This window comes from Galleria mellonella, unplaced genomic scaffold (genome assembly GCF_026898425.1).
Source record: "Galleria mellonella isolate WM207_F2 unplaced genomic scaffold, CSIRO_AGI_GalMel_v1 utg64, whole genome shotgun sequence".
Classification (NCBI taxonomy): domain Eukaryota; kingdom Metazoa; phylum Arthropoda; class Insecta; order Lepidoptera; family Pyralidae; genus Galleria; species Galleria mellonella.
This window is the reverse complement of record NW_026442133.1, coordinates 2,144,556-2,168,712: the sequence shown is the minus strand read 5'-3', so window position 1 is coordinate 2,168,712 and position 24,157 is coordinate 2,144,556. Positions and strand designations below refer to the sequence as shown.

At 32.3% G+C, this 24,157-nt stretch overlaps 1 protein-coding gene across 5 annotated transcripts; it reads left to right on the top strand.

The window, feature by feature from the left end:
* The first annotated feature begins 205 nt into the window (after positions 1-205).
* Positions 206-24,097, top strand: LOC113512563 (uncharacterized). 5 transcript variants are annotated; one of them, XM_052900083.1, is made up of 10 exons: positions 206-511; positions 4,025-4,183; positions 14,651-14,962; positions 15,791-15,996; positions 16,547-16,710; positions 17,441-17,524; positions 18,474-18,611; positions 19,271-19,467; positions 20,427-20,621; positions 20,836-24,097. In XM_052900083.1, exons 1-10 carry the CDS (start codon positions 317-319, stop codon positions 21,199-21,201), a joined length of 2,016 nt encoding a protein of 671 aa, XP_052756043.1. In that variant the 5' UTR covers positions 206-316; the 3' UTR covers positions 21,202-24,097. The 5 variants fall into 5 exon arrangements, with proteins under 5 accessions (XP_052756043.1, XP_031762912.2, XP_052756044.1 ...); XM_031907052.2 differs by having other exon boundaries at positions 4,022-4,183; positions 19,298-19,467; XM_052900084.1 differs by having other exon boundaries at positions 4,022-4,183; positions 19,271-19,446.
* The last annotated feature ends 60 nt before the right edge of the window (positions 24,098-24,157 follow it).

Below are 24,157 nucleotides of genomic sequence, written 5' to 3'. Positions count from 1 at the left end.
CATTAAGTTAACATATACAGTTATTACCGTGAGATATCGACGCGAAAATACATAAAGACATCATAATCAATTGCATTGGCAATCAAGGAAAACCACGCATTTTCCGGCTGGAGCCACCCGGGCGTCGGTGGGCGACGGGGGCTGCGTGCGGCGCGGCGAGGGGGCGAGGGGGCGAGGGTGCAGGGGCGTCGGGTGGCGCGCGCTGCCGGGCCCCAGTGCCCCCCGGACGCAGTGCCGGCGCGACGCCTCCCCGACGGTTGCACCCGCGACATGCGTTGACCCTGTCTCCCGCCACCCGAGAACCACCGCCGTATACATGGACAACTCTTGCCTCCTTGACCTCCTCATCAGGTGCTTCGCCATGACTGAGCCGGAGGACCTCAACTTCACGGCGTTCACCGACCTCTGTCGGCTGTGCTCCTTGAAGAGTGGTCCTCGGCTCCACATATTCGACAAAGAGTCGGAGCAGAGGCAGATACTTTTCAAGCTTAGAACGTGTCTGCCGACTATGGTGAGTGCTTTGTTAACTATCGACTCCCATTTGTCTTTCAATTTAACTTACTCACTTTATCTTAGCTCCCCAATACAACTTTGTGTTCATTAGTGCTAATTTATATTGTGTTAAATACAGTGTGTGCAAATCTTAAGGTAAACATAACAACATAACAAGAAGAAATTGAGAAAATTGCAATAATTGTGTGCGGTTGCTGACGCGTTTCGTAGCCCGTAGACGCCTGCGCGCTCGTGCTACGACAACAACAAGGAATTGATAATGAGGCCTAAATCACGATACCTGTTGATTTTTTTTTTTTGACATTTCTCTTTATACTACTTTTTTTTTATATTATTGTTACATTTTTACCTAATAATAATCAACACAATTTATTATAATTTTATCTTTTACTAATTCTAACCTCCACCGAAAATTACGTAGCAAATTAAACAATGTACATTAAGAAGGATTTGTTTCTTAACTTCCTTTGAAATATAATGATAACAGTGGATCATATTTCAATTGTTCATTATTCTCACCATCACATCCAATACTATTAGAATTCTAAGAAAATATTAATAACACTGCTAAATAGATTACAAAAATTAACGTAAATATTTTTTCTTCAAAATATGGCTTGTTTACTAAAACATATATTGAATTGATGAGCCTAATACAATACTGTAATACAATTTATAATAAAAATTATGGTTTTTTATCATATTTAATATTAAAACTTCTAATAAAAATACAAATAAGAACTATAAAAAATTAATTTCATTTTATATATTATAAATGTCAATTCCAATACCACAACAATGTAAATAAAGGAGTTGAGTACAATGTATTATTGCAATTATTGTCTATTGAGTCTTTGTGTATTGCATTTGTGTAAAGTGCAAAGAACCGTGCGTAGATCATTGACCCCATAGCCCACGGCACTGAAGTGGGTCAACGTGAGATTACCCGGGAAAACATGGGAAACAGAGGCGTTTGAGGCCACGTGACGTTTTGTCGTGCAACCCCAAACAAAATAATGGTAATAACTACAAAAGTAAAAATTAAAAAATGTACTATGGTACAAATTCAGTGTCCATTTTTTTAATTATATTGTGCAATGTGGACAACAAGGCTGCTTCTTAAAAATTATAATATCGATTTAAATTTCATCGTTATATCTTCTCAATAATCGATAATCAAATTTAATCATATACAATAATTTATCCATTAATTATTTACTCTATAATATTGTATGGTTTTATCATTATGAGGTTAAGAAAGCAAAATGCAATTATATAAAGACGGTTTTAGACTTTTTTGCACGTCCACTAAATTATCGCAAAAAATAAAAAAAAAATCATAAAATTAAGATCGTGTTCAATAAAAAAACCGACGTCAATTGTGACATAACCAGTTTTGATTAAATTCCTATGAGCCCAATCTGTAAATATATGGTTTCAGATAAAAACCATATTTTCCATATTGTTTTACAATTGACGGAATTATAAGGTAACAAAAAAAAAAAAACAACAGAATTGAAAATATCCTTCTTTTTTAAGTCAATTGAAAATTGTATTATACTCGTATTTTGCTCCTTTCATCATCGTGTCATCCCTTGATAAATGTATAAAAGCGCCTGCTGAGCAGAGAGTATTGTAGTATCAAAAACACTGCCAGACTTTGAAATGTTAAATAATAAAATATTCGCACCGTACAATCAGAGTACACTATAAATAATCTCTTTGTCTTACTTCGTAATTATTGCACGAAATAATGTGAGCAATGTTTCTGATTTAAATAAAACTTTACTCAATTCAAACTTTACGTCATCTACTTTAAAGTTTATTATTTATTTCTTCTTTATTGATTATATAAAAATGTTTAATACAAAAGACGACCTTAATACTATAATAGCATTCTCTCACAGTCAACCTTTGGAAAAACAGAAGCGTAATTAGGCGGAGAATAATATAAAACATTAGTGTGGGTAAATAATTTAGACATTAAAATTAGTGTCTAAATTATTAAATAATAAAATAATATATTATTTAATATTTAAATAATTATTCAAACCATACAGCTCTTTTATCATGCCTATCCAATGAGTACACTACACAGTCTCAGAGTAAATATTGTAAAGGAGTGCAAAAAATCCGCCTCGTTTTATTTCATTTACGTGTATTTTCATAACCTGTCACATTATGCATGCAACATTTCGGAAACCCTTGACTTCTCTGATAAATACTAACAATAATAAAGGACAGTATACTAACTATATGCATGTAAGTCACTTGCTTTTGTTGGGGTCTATTTCTGTAACAAAACCTACATGCATGATATTCATAGAACAATAGGCTCTTTGTCCGTACATTAAATAAAGCAAAGTGGCCGTGATTCGTTTAATACGAGCCTTTATCTTTCTAATTACATTATTTACATTAAAAATAAACATGCAACTTAGTTGTAACCTACTTCTAAGTAAATGTTAAAAGTAATAAATTATATACTACGTAAATATAAAACTTAACATATTATATTATGGATTTATAATTTTGATTTTTTAAATTAAACTATTTCTTCTTCTGATTGTGATTTAAAATGAATTATTGAAATACGAATATTATTTTTACTACATTTTAATTAAATATTAGAGCTAGAGTTTTATTTTTATCTGAAAAGATTACTGTGTCGTCTCATTCTAATCCCAAATAGTAATATTATGTGATTAATAAGATATTGGTACATTCTACCATATCAATCAAGCGACGAGAACTTTCTATACCCAGTGGAATTTTGATAAAAAAGAGGCATAACATTCAGTTCGGAAATAAGACTGATGGTACTATTTATTTCTTGTAATTTTTTATATCCTTGCGATGTTTATGTCTAGATTTCCTTATGGTACCGGAATATAATGGGCCATCCCTTCTTTTTTTGTGGATGTCGTAAGAGACAACTAACGGAACTAAATTAAGTTGCCTTAGTCGCCTCTTACGACACCCACGGGATAGGCAGCAGAGTCTCTCTTAAAATATAACCAAAAGCCTAACTGCGGTTGCCAACCTACCTACCAAGCGTGGTAACTACTGGCAAGAGGCTTATATTCAGCAGCGGAAAGTTAATGATTGATATGATGATGAACATGATTTTAATTTAACCACGAGAACTGGATATACATAAATTGGTACGAATAATTGTGACAGTTCAACCCTTATAATTGGAAAGGACCCCTTCTTTTATTAAAAACAGGGGCAAAACGGCTCCATTAGTAATAGATCCTATTAGATCCGCATCTTCGCGATTTTGGAAACCATCTAAATTAATTTAACTTCAGTCTTACAATCATTCTGAAGAATGATTGTAAGAATATGATTAAAAGTACGCTGGCGGGGTACTAATTCATTAGTAACATGACAACGCAGACGAGATGACCATTCTATTTCCATATGCGCCTTATAAATGAATAGAAAATTAGCCTAAAACCGTATACTTACTGGTGATAGTCTAACCAGTTTCATTCTTCTCCAGCAGATCTCGAAGGACGACTTCTTACCGAAGAAGATCTGCGAGAGATGCGTCACTCGACTGGAACAGCTGTACGAGTGGCGCCAGAGCTGCCTCAGCACCGACTCTGTACTTCGAAACTACGCCGAGAGCATGAGGATCGTCACATCTACTATAAACTTTCAGGTTTGTTGAATTTCAATCTTTTTAATTGACAAAATTAAGAGGTTTTCAATTTGACTTGTGTGAATATGCGTGTGCGTGTGTGCGCATGTTTTTTTTTATGCCATTAGAATGGCAAACAAGATGACAGCCTACCTGATCGAGATAGTAAACGTCGCCTATAAAAATTAGTAGTACCATTGACATAACAGAGTATACTGTTTCGCCCTCGTGCGTTGCTATTCCTGAGGACACAGGTATTATTCCTCTGTAATTTCACAGCCATATTATACTGTCCTTCAATCCGAAACACAGCTATGCAAATACAACTGCTTCACGGTAGAAACATGAATGGGACAGAGGTACCCAATCAAACGACTTTTGTACAAAATCTCCTTGTGGCATATTATATATTAGTGTGAGTACAAACGCGCGCGCGCACGCGCCTATATGTGTGTTTAAATATGTGTGTGTATTTGTTAATTATTCATTATAATTATTAGTTACGAGCTTTTATTTGATTAAAATAGTTACTCCTTTGTAATGTTTTGTTAGAAGCATAATAAACTAACAAGTTCCATATATTATTATAGTGTGTGCCTGCAATTTTATTACTGTTGTATCTGGTATATAAATTATTTCAATATGAATGTTCATGATCTAAGGTGATTGAGTCTCGAGATCTCTAGGTATACAAGATTATACTGTATTAAACAAAACATGTAAAACACCATTATCAATCCAAATTAATCCGAGTCTCCATTTAACTTACTTGTATGATATATATTATATAAATATACGATATTTGATAATCATATAACCTATTTCGTCTCTACACCAGTTTAACGAACAGTTAAATGTCTTAGTTATTTTAAACAAGTTTGCCAAGAGAATAATAAATGCTTGCAGACTCTTGCCAGAGTTAAACGAGAGAATATAAATCTAAAATATACATTTTCAGTTCAAAAGCTTAAACGAGTATAATATACTGTGATTGCAGTATTATGAAATACGCTTATTCAAATCTAATATCCATATTTAACTTATAAAATATATTTTATGCAACTTAGATAAATATCTATTCATATAATATCTAATATCTAATCATTGTGATTATTTCGTTTCATTAAAAATTAAAATATAATTTATTTATATACTCGTAAAGCATTTTTTTTACTTATACACAATATTTTTAACCTGCATATTAGTAACTAGTTCAAACAGAGAAGAATTAGTAAAAAACTCTAGTATTGCTCTATATTCTATTGTTGTTGTTTCTCAATTCGCATACCTTTAGGCAAGCAAAGAAACCAATTCTTCGATGTTCTTATTAAGAATTTTATTTTTATAAACTGTCATTTGTAGATTTTTTACTGAAGGTTTCTATGTAGGTTTATATTAAAGAGCGATAAACTGTGATGAGATGCTAAATGATAAAGACACGGAATTTAGAAAATTACAAATAAGAACATTTTAAAAACCAAATATTTATAAAAAATACAAATAATAAAATAAAAGATTCTAAAAGTAAATATGTCACCAAAAGCTTAATACATCCTAATGCAACTCTTATGTAAGTATTTTATAATAAAAGAACCATATTCTCTAATAAAAAAAATCATTTTCTCTGGTATCCATTATCCATAATATATAAACTTTTCTTCTTTTAATAAATATATTATTTTAATACATGTAAAAATTGTAACTGTTTAGTTGATGTTAAATTATATACCCTTGGATAATATTTTGTTATCTTGACTCGATCAATAGATATGTGAAGCTTACCGAAATATAATCGGTGAGATAACCATTCGATTATGATTGTGGCAACTTTTCTATTTATTACTGACTAGCGGCCCGTCCCGGCATCGCACGGGTGAACATTTTTAACATTTCCCTTCATTGCTCTGCTCCTATTGATCGTAGCGTGATGAAAAATATACTATAACCTGCCCAGGAGTATGAAGAATAATTGTACCAAGTTTCGTTAAAATCCGTCTAGTAGTTTTTGTTTCTATAACGAACATACAGACAGACAGACAACAGACAGACAGACAAAAATTTTACTGATTGCATTTTTGGCATCAGTATCGATCACTAATCACCCGCTGATAGTTATTTTGGAAATATATTTCATGTACAGAATTGATCTCTCTACAGATTTATTATAAGTATAGATTAAAGTCACTTAGTAACGATACTCAATACAATGATATTATAACAGAACAATCATTGACCAAATAAGAATTTTTAATCTGTAAAGATAGGTACTGTCTCAGTACTACAGTAATAGTATAAATACCAAAAATAATTAGTAATAATTTAAATGTTCATTTGTTTGTTTATTATTTACGAAATTTATCGTTATGAGTTTTGATATACGAAAAACACGAATAATATAATACACAAGACATTTAGGTATTTAAGATGAGAAAGGATATAGACTTATATATATATATATATATATATATATATATATATATATATTACCATTCCATCGACGCAATCCGGTCGCGTGGATGCTGACAATATCACGAATAAAAGTTAATAACAAATAATGATTATATATAAATATAAAAATATGTAAAAAACGCTTCCATGTGGTCCCGGCATAGAATGAATTATCTCTTCTTTTCCCGTGAGTATCGTAAGAAGCGACTAAGGGAGCTTAATGGCCATGAGATGGGATGTGACGTCCCTCTTAAATCATTACCAAAAGCTAAACCACCTGCCAAGCATGACAACTACTGGGAAAATCTCCCAATGGTAAATGGATACTACCATAAGGAACGGCCCCGTTCGTTATGACAGACTACCTATATGGGAAGCGTATGCGTCAGCAGTGGGTATATAACGGCTGATATGGGGGCAAGAAGGGATTGTTAGTAATGGGGATTAGTAGTTCCATTGCTAGCAATATACTTTATCAGGTTAACCTCCTCGTGGTGGGGGAAAGGGATTGTTAGTAATGGAGACTGAGAATCCCATTGCTAGCAATATGCCCAACCAGGTCGACCTCCTCGCGGTTCCCCCTGGAAACTATCACGATTAATTCCTGATGAAATTATCATGATGGGCTAACTAGCCTGTTTTCATTTTCATCTATCACCCTTCACTGATGCTCCGCCAGCGTATCCCGTTAGCACAAGAGGGGTTACCATACCATTTTCGCCCATCAAAAAAAAAACCTCGTGGTTCCCACTAGAAACCATCGAGATTGATTTATTGTTAGATTTGTCACGATGGGCTGACTGACCTGCTTTATCTTCATCTATCATCCCTCACTGGTGACCAGCCAGTGTATACCGATAGCGCAGAAGGGGTTACCATTCCATTATCCATTAAAAAAAAACGGCTGATATGATGATTATGATGTTAATGAAAAAAACTCATATAATTAATAATGTGTAGATAAAGCTAATGACTCTATTATCGCGAGTCTAAATCGTTATTAAGACTAGAAAACTGCAAGCTTCTGATAAATCCTTGAATGGATGTATGCCATTACTCGTCGTCTCACAGTCTTATTCACTCAGCGGGGCTACATTTTGGCGTTATCCTAGTATATAAATTGTTACAAATATCCAGTATGTTAAGTAGTTATATTTCTTTTTTTTCATGTTGTTAATTAATAACTTTTTAATTTGCTCTATGATTTATATATAACCTATTAGTAATTAAATAATTATTGCCCTATACCTACTACGATACCTTTATAAAAATGTTAAACTTAGATATCTACCTACTATTTTATAATTGATGTCGTCCATGTTTCTTAACTAAACCTGACTAGCTTTATTTTTTTATTATTTTTATTAGTAAATCCAAATACAAGTTACTAAGTATCACTTATTTCATTAATACCTAATTAAGGTTTGATGAAAAAAAATCTCTTATTAGAGATAAGCTCGCCTTTGTACATGGCTTTAAAAATTAAATGCTATTATCATTATATTTGTGGACAATAAAGAACAATATTGCACCCAAATGCAAGTGTCAGTATATATGGTATTGTGGGTATTACTTTATCATGCTGTAATGGCTGAATGGAGTTGAATGAGATCTGGTATACTGATAGGTCCTACTCTAGATCAAGACTACTCCTTATTCTAATTTACGCGGGCAAAGCCGCATTAGACAACTAGTTTTAAATAACTAATTATACTTGCAGTAAATCTGAGTATTAAAATCAAAGACCCTCATTTTAGCAAATAAAAGCACTTAAACATGAAATATATCATGGGAGTGTGTCGGCACGCGGCGCCGCTTGGCGGACCGTGCACAGTGTCTCACAAAGTCTCCCCTCTCCTCTATTGATCGTTGCGCGCCTGGAACATATCGACCCACTCACTACCACCCACCACCCACACTATCCACATACGAATCTCAACCTTACTTCGTCATTATAAAGTTGAAAACACTAAACAACAACATTCAAATACAATAGCACCGTTCACACGATTTCGAACCCAAGAAAAACGGATCACGAGTTAATGTCGAACGTTTATATTTCATCTTCAAACGGCGGCGCGTCTGGATAATGAATTATTTGCCTTAATGCTTGAGTTATAAGGTTGTCATCGATTCAGGATGCGCAATACGGCTATTGGAATCGGGATATTAGCTACGCATGTCCGCAGACCGCTTGTTTTTATGACGCTCGTTTAATTTTCGAGTACGGAAATCTTCCATCGTGGCATGATAATTGATTTTATGAACTCTGTATACATAATATGTTACAGTATTAACATACACGTAAAATGATTTAGCAAATAGCGAAAATGTTACTCGCTTCATCTAGATAAAAAAATCTCGACGAAATTGGTATACGACTATGTACATAAAAATAAAACATAAGCCGCGACATATATTTCTTCGTTTTCTAATTAAAAATAATTGAATAGCTACCTTTTTAAAACGAAATCTGAAAGATAAAGTTCGTTTTTCAGATTTCGTATTGTAATGCCTTTATAAGAAAGTTTAAAATACAAAGAGATTTTCAATAGCTCGAATCACATTACATATAGACGTATGAGCGCATCATTTGTAAAGCTAGCTCGGTGCAACGTCACATTAGCACACGCATCCAAGGTCGAAGGTGGCTCACCGTCACCCCCGGTACACAGTACCCCCAGTACTGTTAACCCTGACCTAGCTCGGAGGTGAAGGATGTTCCTACTACGGCCTCCCGCCCCCACGCGGGGGACGAAACGACCCCGCTAAAGCACCACTTGCACTGAAACCTTCCCCACGTCGCATGAACTGATGGCTGAGCTAAACAGCTGCCAGGAGTAACATAAAAAGTATTTTACTAATTACTACAAAAATAATTATATGTCAATAGAGCCACAAAATAATAAACACATAATAAAAACTTTGAAAAAAAAAAACTTTTATTAATTCACTGTCATTGTTACAGCTTAATTTTTCATAACTATTTATTATATCATGCTATCAATAATTTAATTAATATAATCCTAAATTCCAATTAAAACCTGTGCAACCGATAAACTTTGTATTTACGGAAAAAAAAAATCCTTTCTGTAAGCCGTGTAGGTATGTACTTTCTGTACACATGAGCGTTAAATGTAGGGGTTTTATTATGATTAGGCTAAAATTTACGCCGAATTATCTCTCTCTCCGAACTTAAATACTTGCGAAGCGAGACAAATATAAAGATGATTTGTACGGGGGAAAAGTCCCCTTTTCTATTGTAAGGTCCTTAAATTCCGCTGACTATTACTGACCAAATAGATAAAGTTTATACGCTTTCACCTACAACTTTATTCACGTCAAATTTTTAGCCTATTTATACATTTATTTAAGTACCGTAATGTTATATATAACACCCATAGCAAATTTAATTCGATTCAGCGTAAAACGAAACAGACTTCCAAATAATGAGTCCGTGTTTCGGAACTCGCTTGTCGTAAAACGTGCAAGGTCCCACGTAGAGCTATTATTTTTATATTTATAGAAGTGAAAATATTTGTCCTATTCCATAGGTAAAAGAAAAGGTTTTTATTGAAAACGGGGTACAAAATTTTGGCTGGTTTTAATTAATTTACAAGATAAAATCAATCAAAATACTTTTGTTTGTTTGTTCCTGTGGAAATTGTGAAAAAAATCATTTTTAGTATATGTCTACACCACCTAGAGCCCTAAGCATATTTTACCTACGCAGAAGTTAATCATAAACATGACAGACCAACTAAGAGACGGCCTCTACGTTCTGCGGCGTAGAAACGATGACGGGTAGAATCTATGCGTCTTTATACAAGAGAGGGATCAAGTTTATCTACAAATCTCCTTATTAATTCGGCCAATTATAATAAAATATAATAATCTAATTATTATACTAACAGCCCGATCAGGGTTCGTATATATTTTTTTAATTAAAATATAGTCCTTGTTACTCGCTGTTAATAGGGTCGATTCTGAAGTGCCTTATTTAGCGCCATTATCTAAAACTATCTCTAAAATTAAAATATCAATTTGATATCACTTCAAAATCTTTATAATAAGGACCAATATAAACTAATTCTCTGACAGATTTAAGTTACAATTATTATAATTTTCAACCGATTTTTGGTTTATGATGATGCATAAAATAGTAACTTCGGGAAATTAACAAATTACTTTATATTATTAGATAGATGTAGAGCAATGACGCCTCAGAATCGGCCCCAATATAACATTCTATAGATTATTTTTTTAATTTAAGTATTTTTCGAATTTATCAGCAAAAAAATCAAATATTTCCTCTGTGTAATACTTACTTTAGCCGTTTTATGAGTAGCTGTATCCCGTAATTTTACCCATATACGCTGCTACGAAATGCTGGAACAATCTTCCACCGCCAGTTAGGAACGCCAAATCATTATTCACCTTTAAAAAACTATACAAGAATTATCTATGTACTATTTAACCTATAAATCTTACGGCAAAGTAGTTGTATATATATGTTTAATGTTTATATTTATTAATGTTATTTTATTCTATTTTGTTCTTTCTAGTATATGTAATTGGTTTGTATTTATTAGTTGTAATTTTGTTTTAATTATTATCATGAATATTATAAATAGTGCCCTCTCTCTCCCCCCCTTTTATATATATATTTTTGGTGCCACTGAAAACCAGCTGTATGTTCACCTAGGACATACATTAAAGCTGAGTGGAGCCATTTCAGTGCATTTTTGGATGTAAAAATGATTATTTTATGTTTATTTTTAATTATGGTAAATTAAGTTTAATTATATGTACATTTTATTTGCTCATTTTTTTTTCTCGTTTGTTGTTTATATTGTATTTTTTACATTGCACTGAATAAAATATTTTTCTTCTTCTTCTTCTTCTTCCATATGAATCAGTATATAATATATCCTGTACTCTAAGTAAATGGATTCGAACCTAGCAAAATAATATTTATTGTATTCATAAACGTATTTTCTTGTGTCAGTCTGGGCGTTTTCTATGCTTTATTAAAATACATTTAGGTATTATGTCTCATATCTACGGAATAATCTCTGCTCACTTTATCTCAATGGCGCTACTTAATATCCAAGTTTATTTATACAATATTTTATTATTCTAAAATTTATTTTCTGGAAAATTAATTTCTACATTTAGACATGCGCATTAGAATACTAAATAAGTACAACAATAAAATTATTTCCCTAATACAACTTCCTCCTTCCACCCCATTGCCTATTCAGGTGCGTTAGGAAAAAGTGCGATCGATGCAAAGGACTTGAGGCGACTCGGCGGTTGGCTTGCACTGAGTGCATAGGGCCGCCAGCGGGTAAACGCCTACCCGCCTTAAGACGTGCGTTGCCCTTGACTCTGCGTTCATCTCTTCTCGAGTTATGTGCGCCTAGTAACGTGAATAAAGTTTTTGTGATTTCTAATTAAAAAATATAACAACCATAAGAACTCTTATAATGATGTTTCAAAGTGATTAAAATACGGATAATAACGGTGAAATTAAGAAAAAGATGTTATTGAATTCTTATTATAATCAACTGTGGGATCTTGGCGTAAGTTTGAGCAGTTTATTAAATAAATATATGTTGTTCTTGGATATTTTTTTTTACATTAAATTAATACCAGATGTAGAGATACGGTTTATCAGACTTTGATACAAATTATATCTCATACAAGTCTATATATATATTTCTTCAACATTGCCAAATATGTCGCAAAATCGCCATATAACTACGAGTATAAAATCTTATTATCTGCGCTAACATTCGTTTATTTGAAACAATTTATTAACAAGATATTTATTTTATAATTAGATACCCCAGTTTTTACTGAAATTCATTGTGCCTGCTGAATGAGCATGTATTAATTATGTCCTCCGGGATACTCGTTATTAAATGGCGGGAATGTACAAAGTAAAGATATTAATTTAATTTTACTTTTAAAATACATAATTTTTACCGGTCTCAAAAACAAAGATGTTCTCAAGTGAATTGATTTTTTTTTTGTGTAACATCATTAATTTTGTTTTAATATTACGATATTTCTTTTAATAATGATTTTTTTTTAATGAATAACGTTTACTCCCAATTTTATTTTATCACAAATTTAGAAACAATCTTGTTTCTACATTTTGTTTCTACATCTTAAACTGCTTATGTGGCGTCAATATACATTTTTACCCTATTATTGTTACCCCAACTTATGCAAACCCCAGTTTAGGTGAGTTTGTTTTTAATCAGTGCATGATAAGACCCCTCCGAGGATTTCCCCGTTCTATTATGTCCCTTATCTTTGTCCCCTAACAATGGCAAAGGGAAATGAGAGTGTTATACCAAGCATTTGAAATGCCGATACGATGTAAGACACGTAATACGCAGGATGATGGTACTGGTGAATAAATTCAAATAACATGTTTTAAATTAGTTGTTCAATATTTCAAAAATAAACACAATTAATTTACAAAGTATTTACATGAACGAAAAATCGACTTAAAAAAAATTTCAAAACACAGTAACGAACAAGAATTATTAGTAGATTATTCGTATAGTATATTCTTGCCGATTTCTTGCCAAGTTTTTTTTTTTTTATAATGTGCGATTAATAACAATTTTTTAATTGTCTTTAAAGTAACTTATCTGCTTGACATGCCACATATAATAGATATTTCAGGCAAGTTACTTTTGGTCGTTTATTTGAAATAGTAAGTATTAAGAGCGATAGTTTTTGTCAATTACAAAAAGAGGAGATTTGACTGCAGAATTTTTATATAGTAACACGATATTATCTCCAATTAAAAACCAATTTTCAAACAATAATTCTTTTTAATCGAAAAATATACAACTATGATAATCGCATACTATTTTTGTTTTTTTTAAAATAACGATGTTTTCATAATTAAATTAATTATTTAAATTAATTAACGACAATGTCATAAAAACGAACCTGAAAAATAATAATTCAGTGATTTAATATATAATAAACATAAATTTTGAAAATATTTGGGCATGATATGCTCTGTCATTTGATAGCTGTATAGTAAGATTTGAAAAAAAAAATATAAACGGAAAAATAACTAAAATTCCCCCAAATCGTAAGTACCAGTCGTTGACCTTTCCCAAACAATACTTATAGGGAAATCTGATTTGGAAATGTCCGTTTCCCTACGACGGACACGGGGTTCATTGAACCCACCGCCTGCCGATTTTGAGCAATTAAGCATAGGGTGTCTACGTGTCGCGGAATGAAAGTCGGGACCAAGGGGGCTCTCACTTTCTCCGGGGTGAATGCACTGTCGGGGGTGGCCACCCTCGCGCGACCCTCCCTCAAGCCCTCCGGTCGCATCAAAGACACTCATTGAAGGCGATGTAATTCCGCCCTTACTTGACGGGATATGCTTATGCAATTACAGAAACGAAAAAAGTTGTTTCATACTTTCTTTACGGAACGAAGGGACTTACGTACTAAGTATTTTACGAAAATATTTTAAACAGTAATCATACACATTGTCATACTATCATACTGTACAATTGACGTCTTATTACTGGGCACTGATATTGACAATTACCCAGTAATGTAACGTCAGTGCAGAGAACTCTTATAAGTGAGGGATCTTAGTCTACTATTACCATAACAGTAGGCTAAAATCACTCTATATTTCTGGTTTAGTATAGCATTTCATTTCGAATTTTCCTTCTTTATAGTAATATGACTTATTGTCAAATATATGATAGTATCTGACAATAGTTTATAAAATTAAATAGATATATCTTAATCAAAAATAGAAATTAAATATAGATAAAAAAAGTACAAGGCACAGGTTACCCTAATTTATAAGCTAGGACAAAAAATATGTAACAGTGCAACCCTGTATTTGTTAATAAAGTTTTATTATTATTATTATTCATACAAACATAAATACGTGTCACGATGGAATAAAACCAAAATACCTATATATGCCTAATATACATCACATATACAACATAAGTAAATGTAAATTCTAATTTACAGGATGGAACGGTGAACATGGATAAAATGACGGAGGCACAAAAAACTGCCTACCTGGAAGCGCATGTAGCTGTACAACAACACATGGCTCAGGCAGCGGCTGCGGCTCGCCGTGAGCAACAACAACAGCAGCAGCAACAACAACAACAGCAGCAACAGCAACAACAACAGCAACAACAGCAGCAGCAGCAGCAGCAACAACAACAACAACAGCAGCAGCAGCAACAACAACAACAGCAGCAGCAGCAGCAACAGCAGCAACATCAACAACAACAAAATATCAACTCAAATAACAGACATCATCAAGAAATGCAAGTAAGTAATCTGAATTGATTCCTAAATCAAATTTGTGTTCCATAATTTAAATTTTAAATAATAGCATCAACAACATTAACAAAATACACTTAAATACAAGAAGTACTGATGAGCAGTTTTAATCGATTAGATTTTTTAAAATTGTTTTTATGCGAGTTACTTTGTATAGATTGGATTTTCGAATGCGTCATTTTGCGAATAGAAACAGAACTTCTCTGAATCGGTTCGAGTCTGTGTATTCAGGATTCTACCCCTAGTTGCAAATTACGTGTTAAATTACCTGGCCTTGGATTAGAATTACTATTTTGTGGCATTTATTTATGCTATCACGTTAACACTTAGTTAACTCAAGAAAAAAATAAAAAATCTTAATATTTATAGGATATTTTAATATTATTTATGAAAATTAAAGTTGGCATTACTAATATGTTGATATTGTCTGTTCTGATGATGAACATGACTTAGTTACGTTTAATTAACTGAACAGGTTTGAATTACTTTTGATATACGTATAAACCATAGGTATTTAAAAAATTCTAAATATTAAAGAAATATCTGTAAATGTGTATGTAATATTAATTCTAATACTTGTTTCCTAATTCACGAGGAATCTTTGCAGAATACACCTAGTATTTGATTGACTTCAAAAAGAGAAAATAATTCTTAAGTCGTCTATACATTTGTGTTTAAATCGTAAAATCTAAATTTATATCAATAATTCCTTTCACAATTGATAAAGTTTATTTCTTTTTAGTCCTATATTAATGTTGTCATAACTGAAATTTATTTTTTGGAACAAAAACTTAGATTGCTATTTACAAACAACAGGCGCAAACCGGCAATGCTCACCCCGGCCATCCATCGCCACCAACAGTTAGCTCTACGCAACACCATTATGCGACTATCAATTCACCCATCAAGGTACCTCAAGTGAGCTCCAGTACAGGCGGACCAGACAGCACGTTCACCGTACCTGATGATGTCGGCATGGGATTCGAAGGAGGAGTACGGGTATTACAAAGCCTTGGTAATTGGTAAGTATATACTTAGTACTATGTTTAATTAAATATAATAATATATAATATTTTTTAAAATATAGATCTAAAAAATATCGTCTACTTTAAAATGTATATTACCAGTACATACTATTTTATGAAATAATCAAATATCTAAGAATTTAATAAATAGAATTATAAATGTATATTTACAAATTTTATATTATTTTTTTGGTAATGAAAATAATACAGAATAAAAATGAACCAAGTTTCTAACAAACCCATTTCTTGTTTTTTTTTGCATCAATTTAACTGCACTACATGCACAGAAATTAAAAATTATTAAAAATGTGCATAAGTTTTAACAATATCCTTTGTTTAAAAGTAGTTATAAATAACTACATATAATAGTAATAATAGTCTAATGCCAAAAATTAAGTATATGCGTATTTTTTTATCTTTATGAGACATCAAAACAAACTTATCACATATAAGTAAATTCTCTAATCCATTTTACATACAAAAATATCAGAAAGCAATCAAACTGATAAAAGAAAGGCCATGAAGATAATAAATTCATTGTTATTAGGTCACCGGAAGTAACCAATAATATTCCGAGACCAAATTTGATTCCATTCACGGAACCATACGCCGAAGGTGGTTCCATGCATCCTGGAACCAGGCTTAAAGCATTGCAAGGCACAGCGGTGAGAAAACATCCGGCTATTAAACCGACGAGTTCAACTAACGAAGGTATAAAATACATATTCATTAATTTATTTATTTACTCTATATTGCATCGGTTAATTAGTAATTCAAAAATATTCATTACAGTCCGCATCAAAGCACAAATGGCGGCTAAAATATCTTTACCAAATAACCTTAAAATAAATGAATGAATAGAAAATATTGTTTTCCGGCATCAAAAAGAAAGGTTATAAATTCGATTTGCGTCACACGATATCATTACTCCTTATCAGTTACTCCTTATCTATTTAGTATTATGTTTATTACGTTTGCAATCGCTTTTTCTTATAGAAAAAATCTTAATTTAAAATATTAGATGGAGTTTAGTGAATTTTGAATTCATCTATTCCAAACAGTCTCTAAAAACCCCGTAGTAAATTTATATATTTGAAAATGACAAGTCGATAAAACTTGTTAGAGACGATCATAATATTAAAACAGTTCATATATTTCCAAATAAAACATAACTGTGGATAATTATATAATTCGTCTTTTCAAACGACTTCAAAAAGGAGATTCTTAATTTGGGTAAATTCATTTTATGTTTATTACCTCATAACACCGTCAGTACTAAACCGATTTGAAAAATTCTTTACTTTTGTCAAAAGATTAATTTTTTAACAAAATCGATGTAGTAGTTTAGTTTAAAATCAAAATAACTCGTTTTGCTACAATTGAATTTTTTTCTCTTTTGCGCAAAACAATTACATTTTAATTGAAAATAACATTGTTTCAGGAAGCAAAGCTTTTGAATGCACTGTTTGTGGGAAAGGTTTAGCAAGGAAAGACAAATTAACTATACACATGAGGATACATACAGGTGGGTAGTGCTGATGTTTTTATGTATTTATAACCTTCAATCCCAATAAAACTTTATCGTAACCATTTGTTCGTATTACCATTTGTCATACTTTTTTGTTATATTATTTTATACCACAATGGTGGCAAACAAGCATAAAACCTGTCTGATGGTAAACGGTCACTGTAGTCTATGGAGGCCTGCAACACCGGGGGTGTCACGTTCGCGTTGCCGATCCTGAAGAAACCTTAGTATACTTTACCTTAGTAACCCTTAATCTCACGTCATATGACATTTTTATGTAAAAAGGTAACCTACCTGTCTCAAAAAATCAAGATATAGCCTACGATTGCCACGAGATTTTATTCCGAATATTCATTCTCTTGTAGTGATCGTTGCTATTCCTCTATTTGCCGCTTACAATATTCTGATGCTGATAATAAAGTGTGACGGAACGGAACATAATATTTTTGCTTCGTAGTTGAACAAATAAGCACTAGATATATCAAATATCTTCTGAGCTGTAAGACATATAAACTTATTTTCCACTCTGAATGTCTGTATCAGAATCAAATATTGCATTAATTTTTTTTTGCAACTTAGAATAGTAAACAAAATGACGGGTCACCTAATGAAAATGGACATGAACAATACCATGAACATAACAGAGTATACTGTTTCGTCCGTGATACCCCTCTGCGTTGTGACTCCTGAGAACGAAGGCGTTATGCCTCGGTACCCTGTAAATTTACTGTCATATTCCACCCTTCAAACCGAAACACAACCATGAAAACAACTGCTTCACAGCAGTAACACGAATGGGACAGAGGTACCCAAGCAAACGACTTTTGTACAGTCTCCAGCTAGTAAAAAATTACATACAAATGTTTGCAGTTGCATTACAAATATTTACTTGTAAGTACCTAATATACAACATAGTCAATATTAATATTACATTTTATTTATACAGGAGAAAAGCCCTACGTGTGCGAGGTATGCAATAAAGCATTCGCCCGTCGAGATAAGCTCGTACTCCACATGAACAAATTAAAACACATCACCCCTTCTAATATCGCGCCACTAGGGAAACGCACTATATCAATACCACGTGAGTGTTACATATTATCTATGTTCCCATTCGTAGTTGGATTAAGCTGTGAATCTTTTATAGAAATATTATTAAAATGTGAAAATCATACGCTAATACTGTATAATCGGACAGAGTTTGAACACGTACCTTTGATAGCATACCAAAGCCAGTGTCGTTTTTTTTCAGTCAGCTTCACTGACTGATTTAATATTTTTATTTTAATAAATTTTTTATAACAATTATTGACAAGTGTCTAATCTAAAAATATAAATTTGAAATAAAAGTTACCATTGGTGTAGCTAAAGAGCAATGCGACCTTACATTCATCAAAAAGATGCCTTAGAATATTGATAATTTTTTTGGAAAGATTTCCGAGAAAAAACGAATTAATCTTTTTCCAAAAAAAGTTTATAGTTTTCTCATCAGGTTTATTGAAATCGAAAACTTGAGATGATTAATCAGCTGAATTACTGTGCCGTTTAAGATAAATCCTAGCAACGCCAATGTTTATAAACTTCTAAAATTGGACTATTTAATAAAGTTTTTTTTTTTTTATTGAAACATAAACAACCACAATACAAATAACCACATGTGAAGATTTTTTTATTATAAACATTCTCTCTATATGACATTATTAATTTACCAGACATCAAGATGTAACAAAGCGCATGTTTCAGATCTTGATGACAACCCATCATTTTCAGCGTTAAAACTGGACGATGTAAAGCCACAACTAACAAAGCAGGAGGATACAAAACCGAGCCAGGCTGAAATAGCAGCCGCTGCTCAGCAACAACAACAGCAGCAACAACAACAACAACATTCTCACCAACAGCCGATCCAGGTGTGCCAGGTACCTGGACACAGCTTTACGGTAATTCCACTGAGAATTTATGGCATGGTCGTGTAGTGTCGTCGTCGTGTTTCTCATTTGTAACGTAGTGACTATTGTGTCATTTTCTTAAGCTCATTTTTTTGGTAAGGTTTTTCGAAGAGCAAAGATACTAACTCCCTTATTCATAAAAACGTCAAACCTTTCATAAACCTATTTTAGATATTAAACTGTTGTTTTTTTTATACCACTGAGGTGGCAAACAAGCATACGGCCCACCTGATGGTAAGCGGTTACCGTAGCCTGCAATACCAAAATGTTGTGTGTTTCTTCTGAGTTAAATACCTAATTTAGAAAATATTAAAATTTAGAATTATTTAATTATTTTTTTAATTATTTTTATTTATAATTTTTTTTAAAGTGACAAAACAGTGTAATAGTTAAAATAGATTTGTTAGAGGTTTTAGTTTTTATGAATATAACGGTTTCTTTAGCCGTTTATTCCATTTGAGATCCAATGAAGAATTATTATCTTTTTACATTTCATATTCGTTTTTCTTCCTATATGGTTTTGTGAATTACGAGCTACTAAACTACGATCGGTTCTATTTATTAATTTATCACATTAGATTAAATTTTATCTTCCGATACCAAAGTAGGTATATCCTAATTTATTTTTCTTCTTTAAAAACATTCATCTATCGATATTCATCGTTAGCAGTTTACTTCCTAACCGTACCTAATCAGAAACCTAGTGTAAGAATTTATAAAACTGAATATTTTTTTCTAAGAAGGTGTCTGTTAATAATAATTAATTATTATTAGTTAATATGAAAATAAATTTGAAACATTTCGTATAAAATAAACAACGTGTTTATTTTGAAAAAAAAAACCCACTCGAAGTCCCAAGGAGAACAATGGATCACTAGATTTCTGGTTGGTACGTTTTTAACTAAAACATAGAAGTGAATTTAACATACAGTTTTCCTGTATGATTTAAGAACACAAACCTGGTCCACACGAGCGCTGCATCGGCTGCTGTAGCGGCCGCCACCGCTGGCATGGTGGTGTCATGGTCATGTGAACTATGCGGGCGATTGTTCGCTACAAGAGACGAGTGGAGTGCACACGCTAAATCGCATCTACCTGACAATAAATTGCTTCAAGACAAGATGCAGCAGGCGACGCAACATCAGGTGAGTGCTGCCAGTGTCAAAATTGTTTAATGGCCACCCCAGGATCAGGAGCTTTCAGCTGTGAGCAAAAACATATCTAAGCACTACATTGCGACATTTAAGTTAGCCCAATAAAAAATAAATACAATGAGAGACACATTAATGTACTATACAAAGCCGGGGCAGGTCGCTAGTATTTTATAATAGAACTTAAATCACCTTTAATTATTTACAGCAACAAGAGAAGGTCCATCTATCGAATCAGGAGAAACTACAGTTGTTACATCACCACAATCAAAATCAACAAATACTAAATGGGCATGGCATCGCTACCGCATCAGTGTCCACCGCTGCTGTCGTCAACGAAGGGGGAGGTGGCGGCGGCGGAGGGGCATACTTCACCCACGGTCACACACACTACGCCCCGGAGAGACAGCACACACACGCGCATCATCTATGTCTCATGTGCAGACAGGAGTTCGCCGGCAAGGCGGAGTTCATGTTCCATGTAAGAGGACACTTCGAAGGTAAAGTGAGTGATATAGCAGCCGCTGATGTGTTGGCACGATCTCTAGTAGACAATTCTGGACTGTGCACCTGAGCCACGCCTACGCCCATAAGCGCATTCCACACAGATGCCTGCGGTAAGGGCGTCTTTCAAGACGACACTATCATGTTGAAGTTTTGAAACGAAATGTGACAAGGGTAACGATCTAAATAATAATAATATAAGCATAATTTATTAATATCTGTGCCCACAGTTCTACTGATTGAGAGATCATAGTAGTTGCTGGTGTCTATGATGTGCTCTCTGTTCTATAATTTTGAAATAATTATCTATGTGTCTGATCTACATGTGTGCCCTATAATGGATTCCAAATAGCTTTTTAAATTTTGGAAACCAATTGTGACAAAGATACTAAGAATCTAAAAGATTTAATATACAAGATTATAAACATAATCAGTAGGATCGTGGGTGCAAAATTTAATTATTTTATTTAGCATGTAAATGCCAGTTTTGTTGGCACTTGATAGAATTTGTATTCATCTATAGAATGAGAATATCGATGAAATCGGTTAGGGCATAAAATGAATATGACAAAATCTCTGCAAAAGTGCAAGTGTTCTCAATCTATAGAGAAGAATAATAAATATATAAAATTACAATTAAATATAATAAATAAATATTTATTACGACTTATAATACTAGTCTCAGGTTGAAGACCACGAAGTTGCTCATATTTCACCGAGAAAATATTATTTTGAAATGTAATTCAGGCAGTAGCTTACTTTCTTCTTTTGAATTCCTTAGATAGCTAATAAACTATCTACTACATTGAAACTCACAACTACATGAGTATTTTTGAGTTTATAAAGTTTCTATTAACTTACTAATTCAGAATGCCCTAAAAATTACTATAATGAGGCTGGATATATTGACGGCTCTAACTAAGAATGGAATGAAATCTGAAGTAGTTCAGAGAGATAATTTCATCTATTTACTTTGCATTTTTACCAAAACATTCTTAAGCGATTGTAAAAAGAAGCAGCGCTTTATAAAAGCAATCAAATCAATTTTACAATCAGTATGTACCAATTTAAACATTACAATTCTAATTTTTTTAATTAATATAAGCCACATATATATCGTTAATAAGTTTTAAAATTGATTAATAGTAGGCACCTACCTAAAATGCTTCACATGTTTGTGTTACATTATCAAAAAAGAAACAAAACATTGTATTTAATTGATAGCAGCATTTAGATACCTAAATATAATTTAGTTTAGTTCATGACAGAATTTATTTCATCTATTATATAATTATCCTACTCGATGTTTTAATTTATATTTGTCCAATCATTATTTTTAGGTGTCGATTTTTATTTCTTTCGCAAAACTTATTAATTGAGAAAGTTGCTCTTTCTTTTTTGCTTAAATTTCAAGGTTTAACTGATATGATGATATTTTGTATCGATGCACTTTAAACTCAAGGGAAACACTATTAGTTTAATAAAATCCTAAAAAGATAAAATGAGATGAAAGAACTTTGTAATAAACAAAACATATTGCTTACATACTGTAGATACTTGAGATGTGGCATTTTCATCATCGTTGCATAACAGTTCTAAACTCGGGATGTAAAAGTTAGTTATCTATATTTTCAATAAAATATCAGCCTATGCAGCATGACGGTAATATGTTGTAGATAACTACATGACATGTTTTATTAGTTATAAAATCCACAACGTAATGTCTACGTTGAGACTTTATAACTGCAATAAAACAATCTCTCACTTAAATATTTGTAGATATAGGTAAGACATTAGATTAGTGCAGCTAGAAAAACCCATTGTATAAATGTATATATAGAGTAGAAATAATGAAAGAAATTATCTAAGAAAGTTTAATAGAATCCTATAATGTCGCTTTACTTACATTATAATTTTAGGACCTCTTTACACTTGGTTCAAAGCATAACGCATGTTTAGGGAGTTTTGTAATTTTCTTAAAAAATAAATATTTGTTATCTTTGCTCAATGTGCAAAGGGTCCATTAGAAATTAGAAATATAATATATTCTAGTCATTGCTTCAACGGATGAGTGGATCTAGTCATTTGTAATATAGTATTGAATCCTAGTCATTAATGTTTAATATATTATTTTTATATGTAGTTTAATATATGTACTTCGAACATAATTATGTAAATGAGGTTGAGAACAGTTAGATTGATCAATTATCTTATCAGTGTTTGCGATCATATTGATAAAGTTAACTAAATTTGCTATAACTAACCTACTTTCGAGACTTTTGATTTTTATAAAAACTGCAACTAAAATGTACCTATTTGAGACAAAACTATTATAAAAAAGTCAATTTTGTTGAAACCGGAATACTCAAATATATTGAAATGAATACATATAAATACAATTGGACAAATTACGCAGCGTTGTCTAGTCCCAAATTAAGTAGAGCTTGTAGGTACCTGCTACAGTTTTAAGTATTGTGGTACCAAATATAGTTTAATAAACCCAGATACGAATTTCAATAAGGTACATGACATATTTAAGACACATTATGTATAAGATACGATTATATTTAGATACAACTTTAGATAAGTATTCGGAAGTACTGCAATCATAATTTCATGAAAGTAGAATATCACAATTTTGTTTAGATAAATTCATATGCCAAATGATCATATACATACTAGTATACGTATATGATTGCATCCTAATTTTCATTGCAAAACTAGAATATGATTGGTTCACTACTCATATACTCATACATCGCACAATTTTTTACTAAAACTAGTTTTATGTAAGAAAGTAATTTAATCAGGTTGAAGTGACGTGAAATGTTATGATTAGTAGCGTATTGTGTAAGAGCCTATTTAGCTATTCGAAAATTAGTACAACTTCAAGTTCAAAAATTCCGGACTACCGAAACTAGTTCTGAAGAATTTTATTTCCATTCTACTTGAAGTACAGATTGTAAACTTCAAAAACTATAATAATTACCTACTATTAGTTACTAAATTCTTCCACAACTAATGAG

Bases quoted from the DNA above. Each gene is read 5' to 3' on its own strand.
- LOC113512563 (XM_052900082.1), top strand. From the start codon at position 317: ATGGACAACTCTTGCCTCCTTGACCTCCTCATCAGGTGCTTCGCCATG. The intron at 4,184-14,650 runs GTTTGTTGAATT...TCTAATTTACAG, and splicing joins CATCTACTATAAACTTTCAG to GATGGAACGGTGAACATGGA. The intron at 16,711-17,440 runs GTATAAAATACA...ACATTGTTTCAG, and splicing joins GACGAGTTCAACTAACGAAG to GAAGCAAAGCTTTTGAATGC.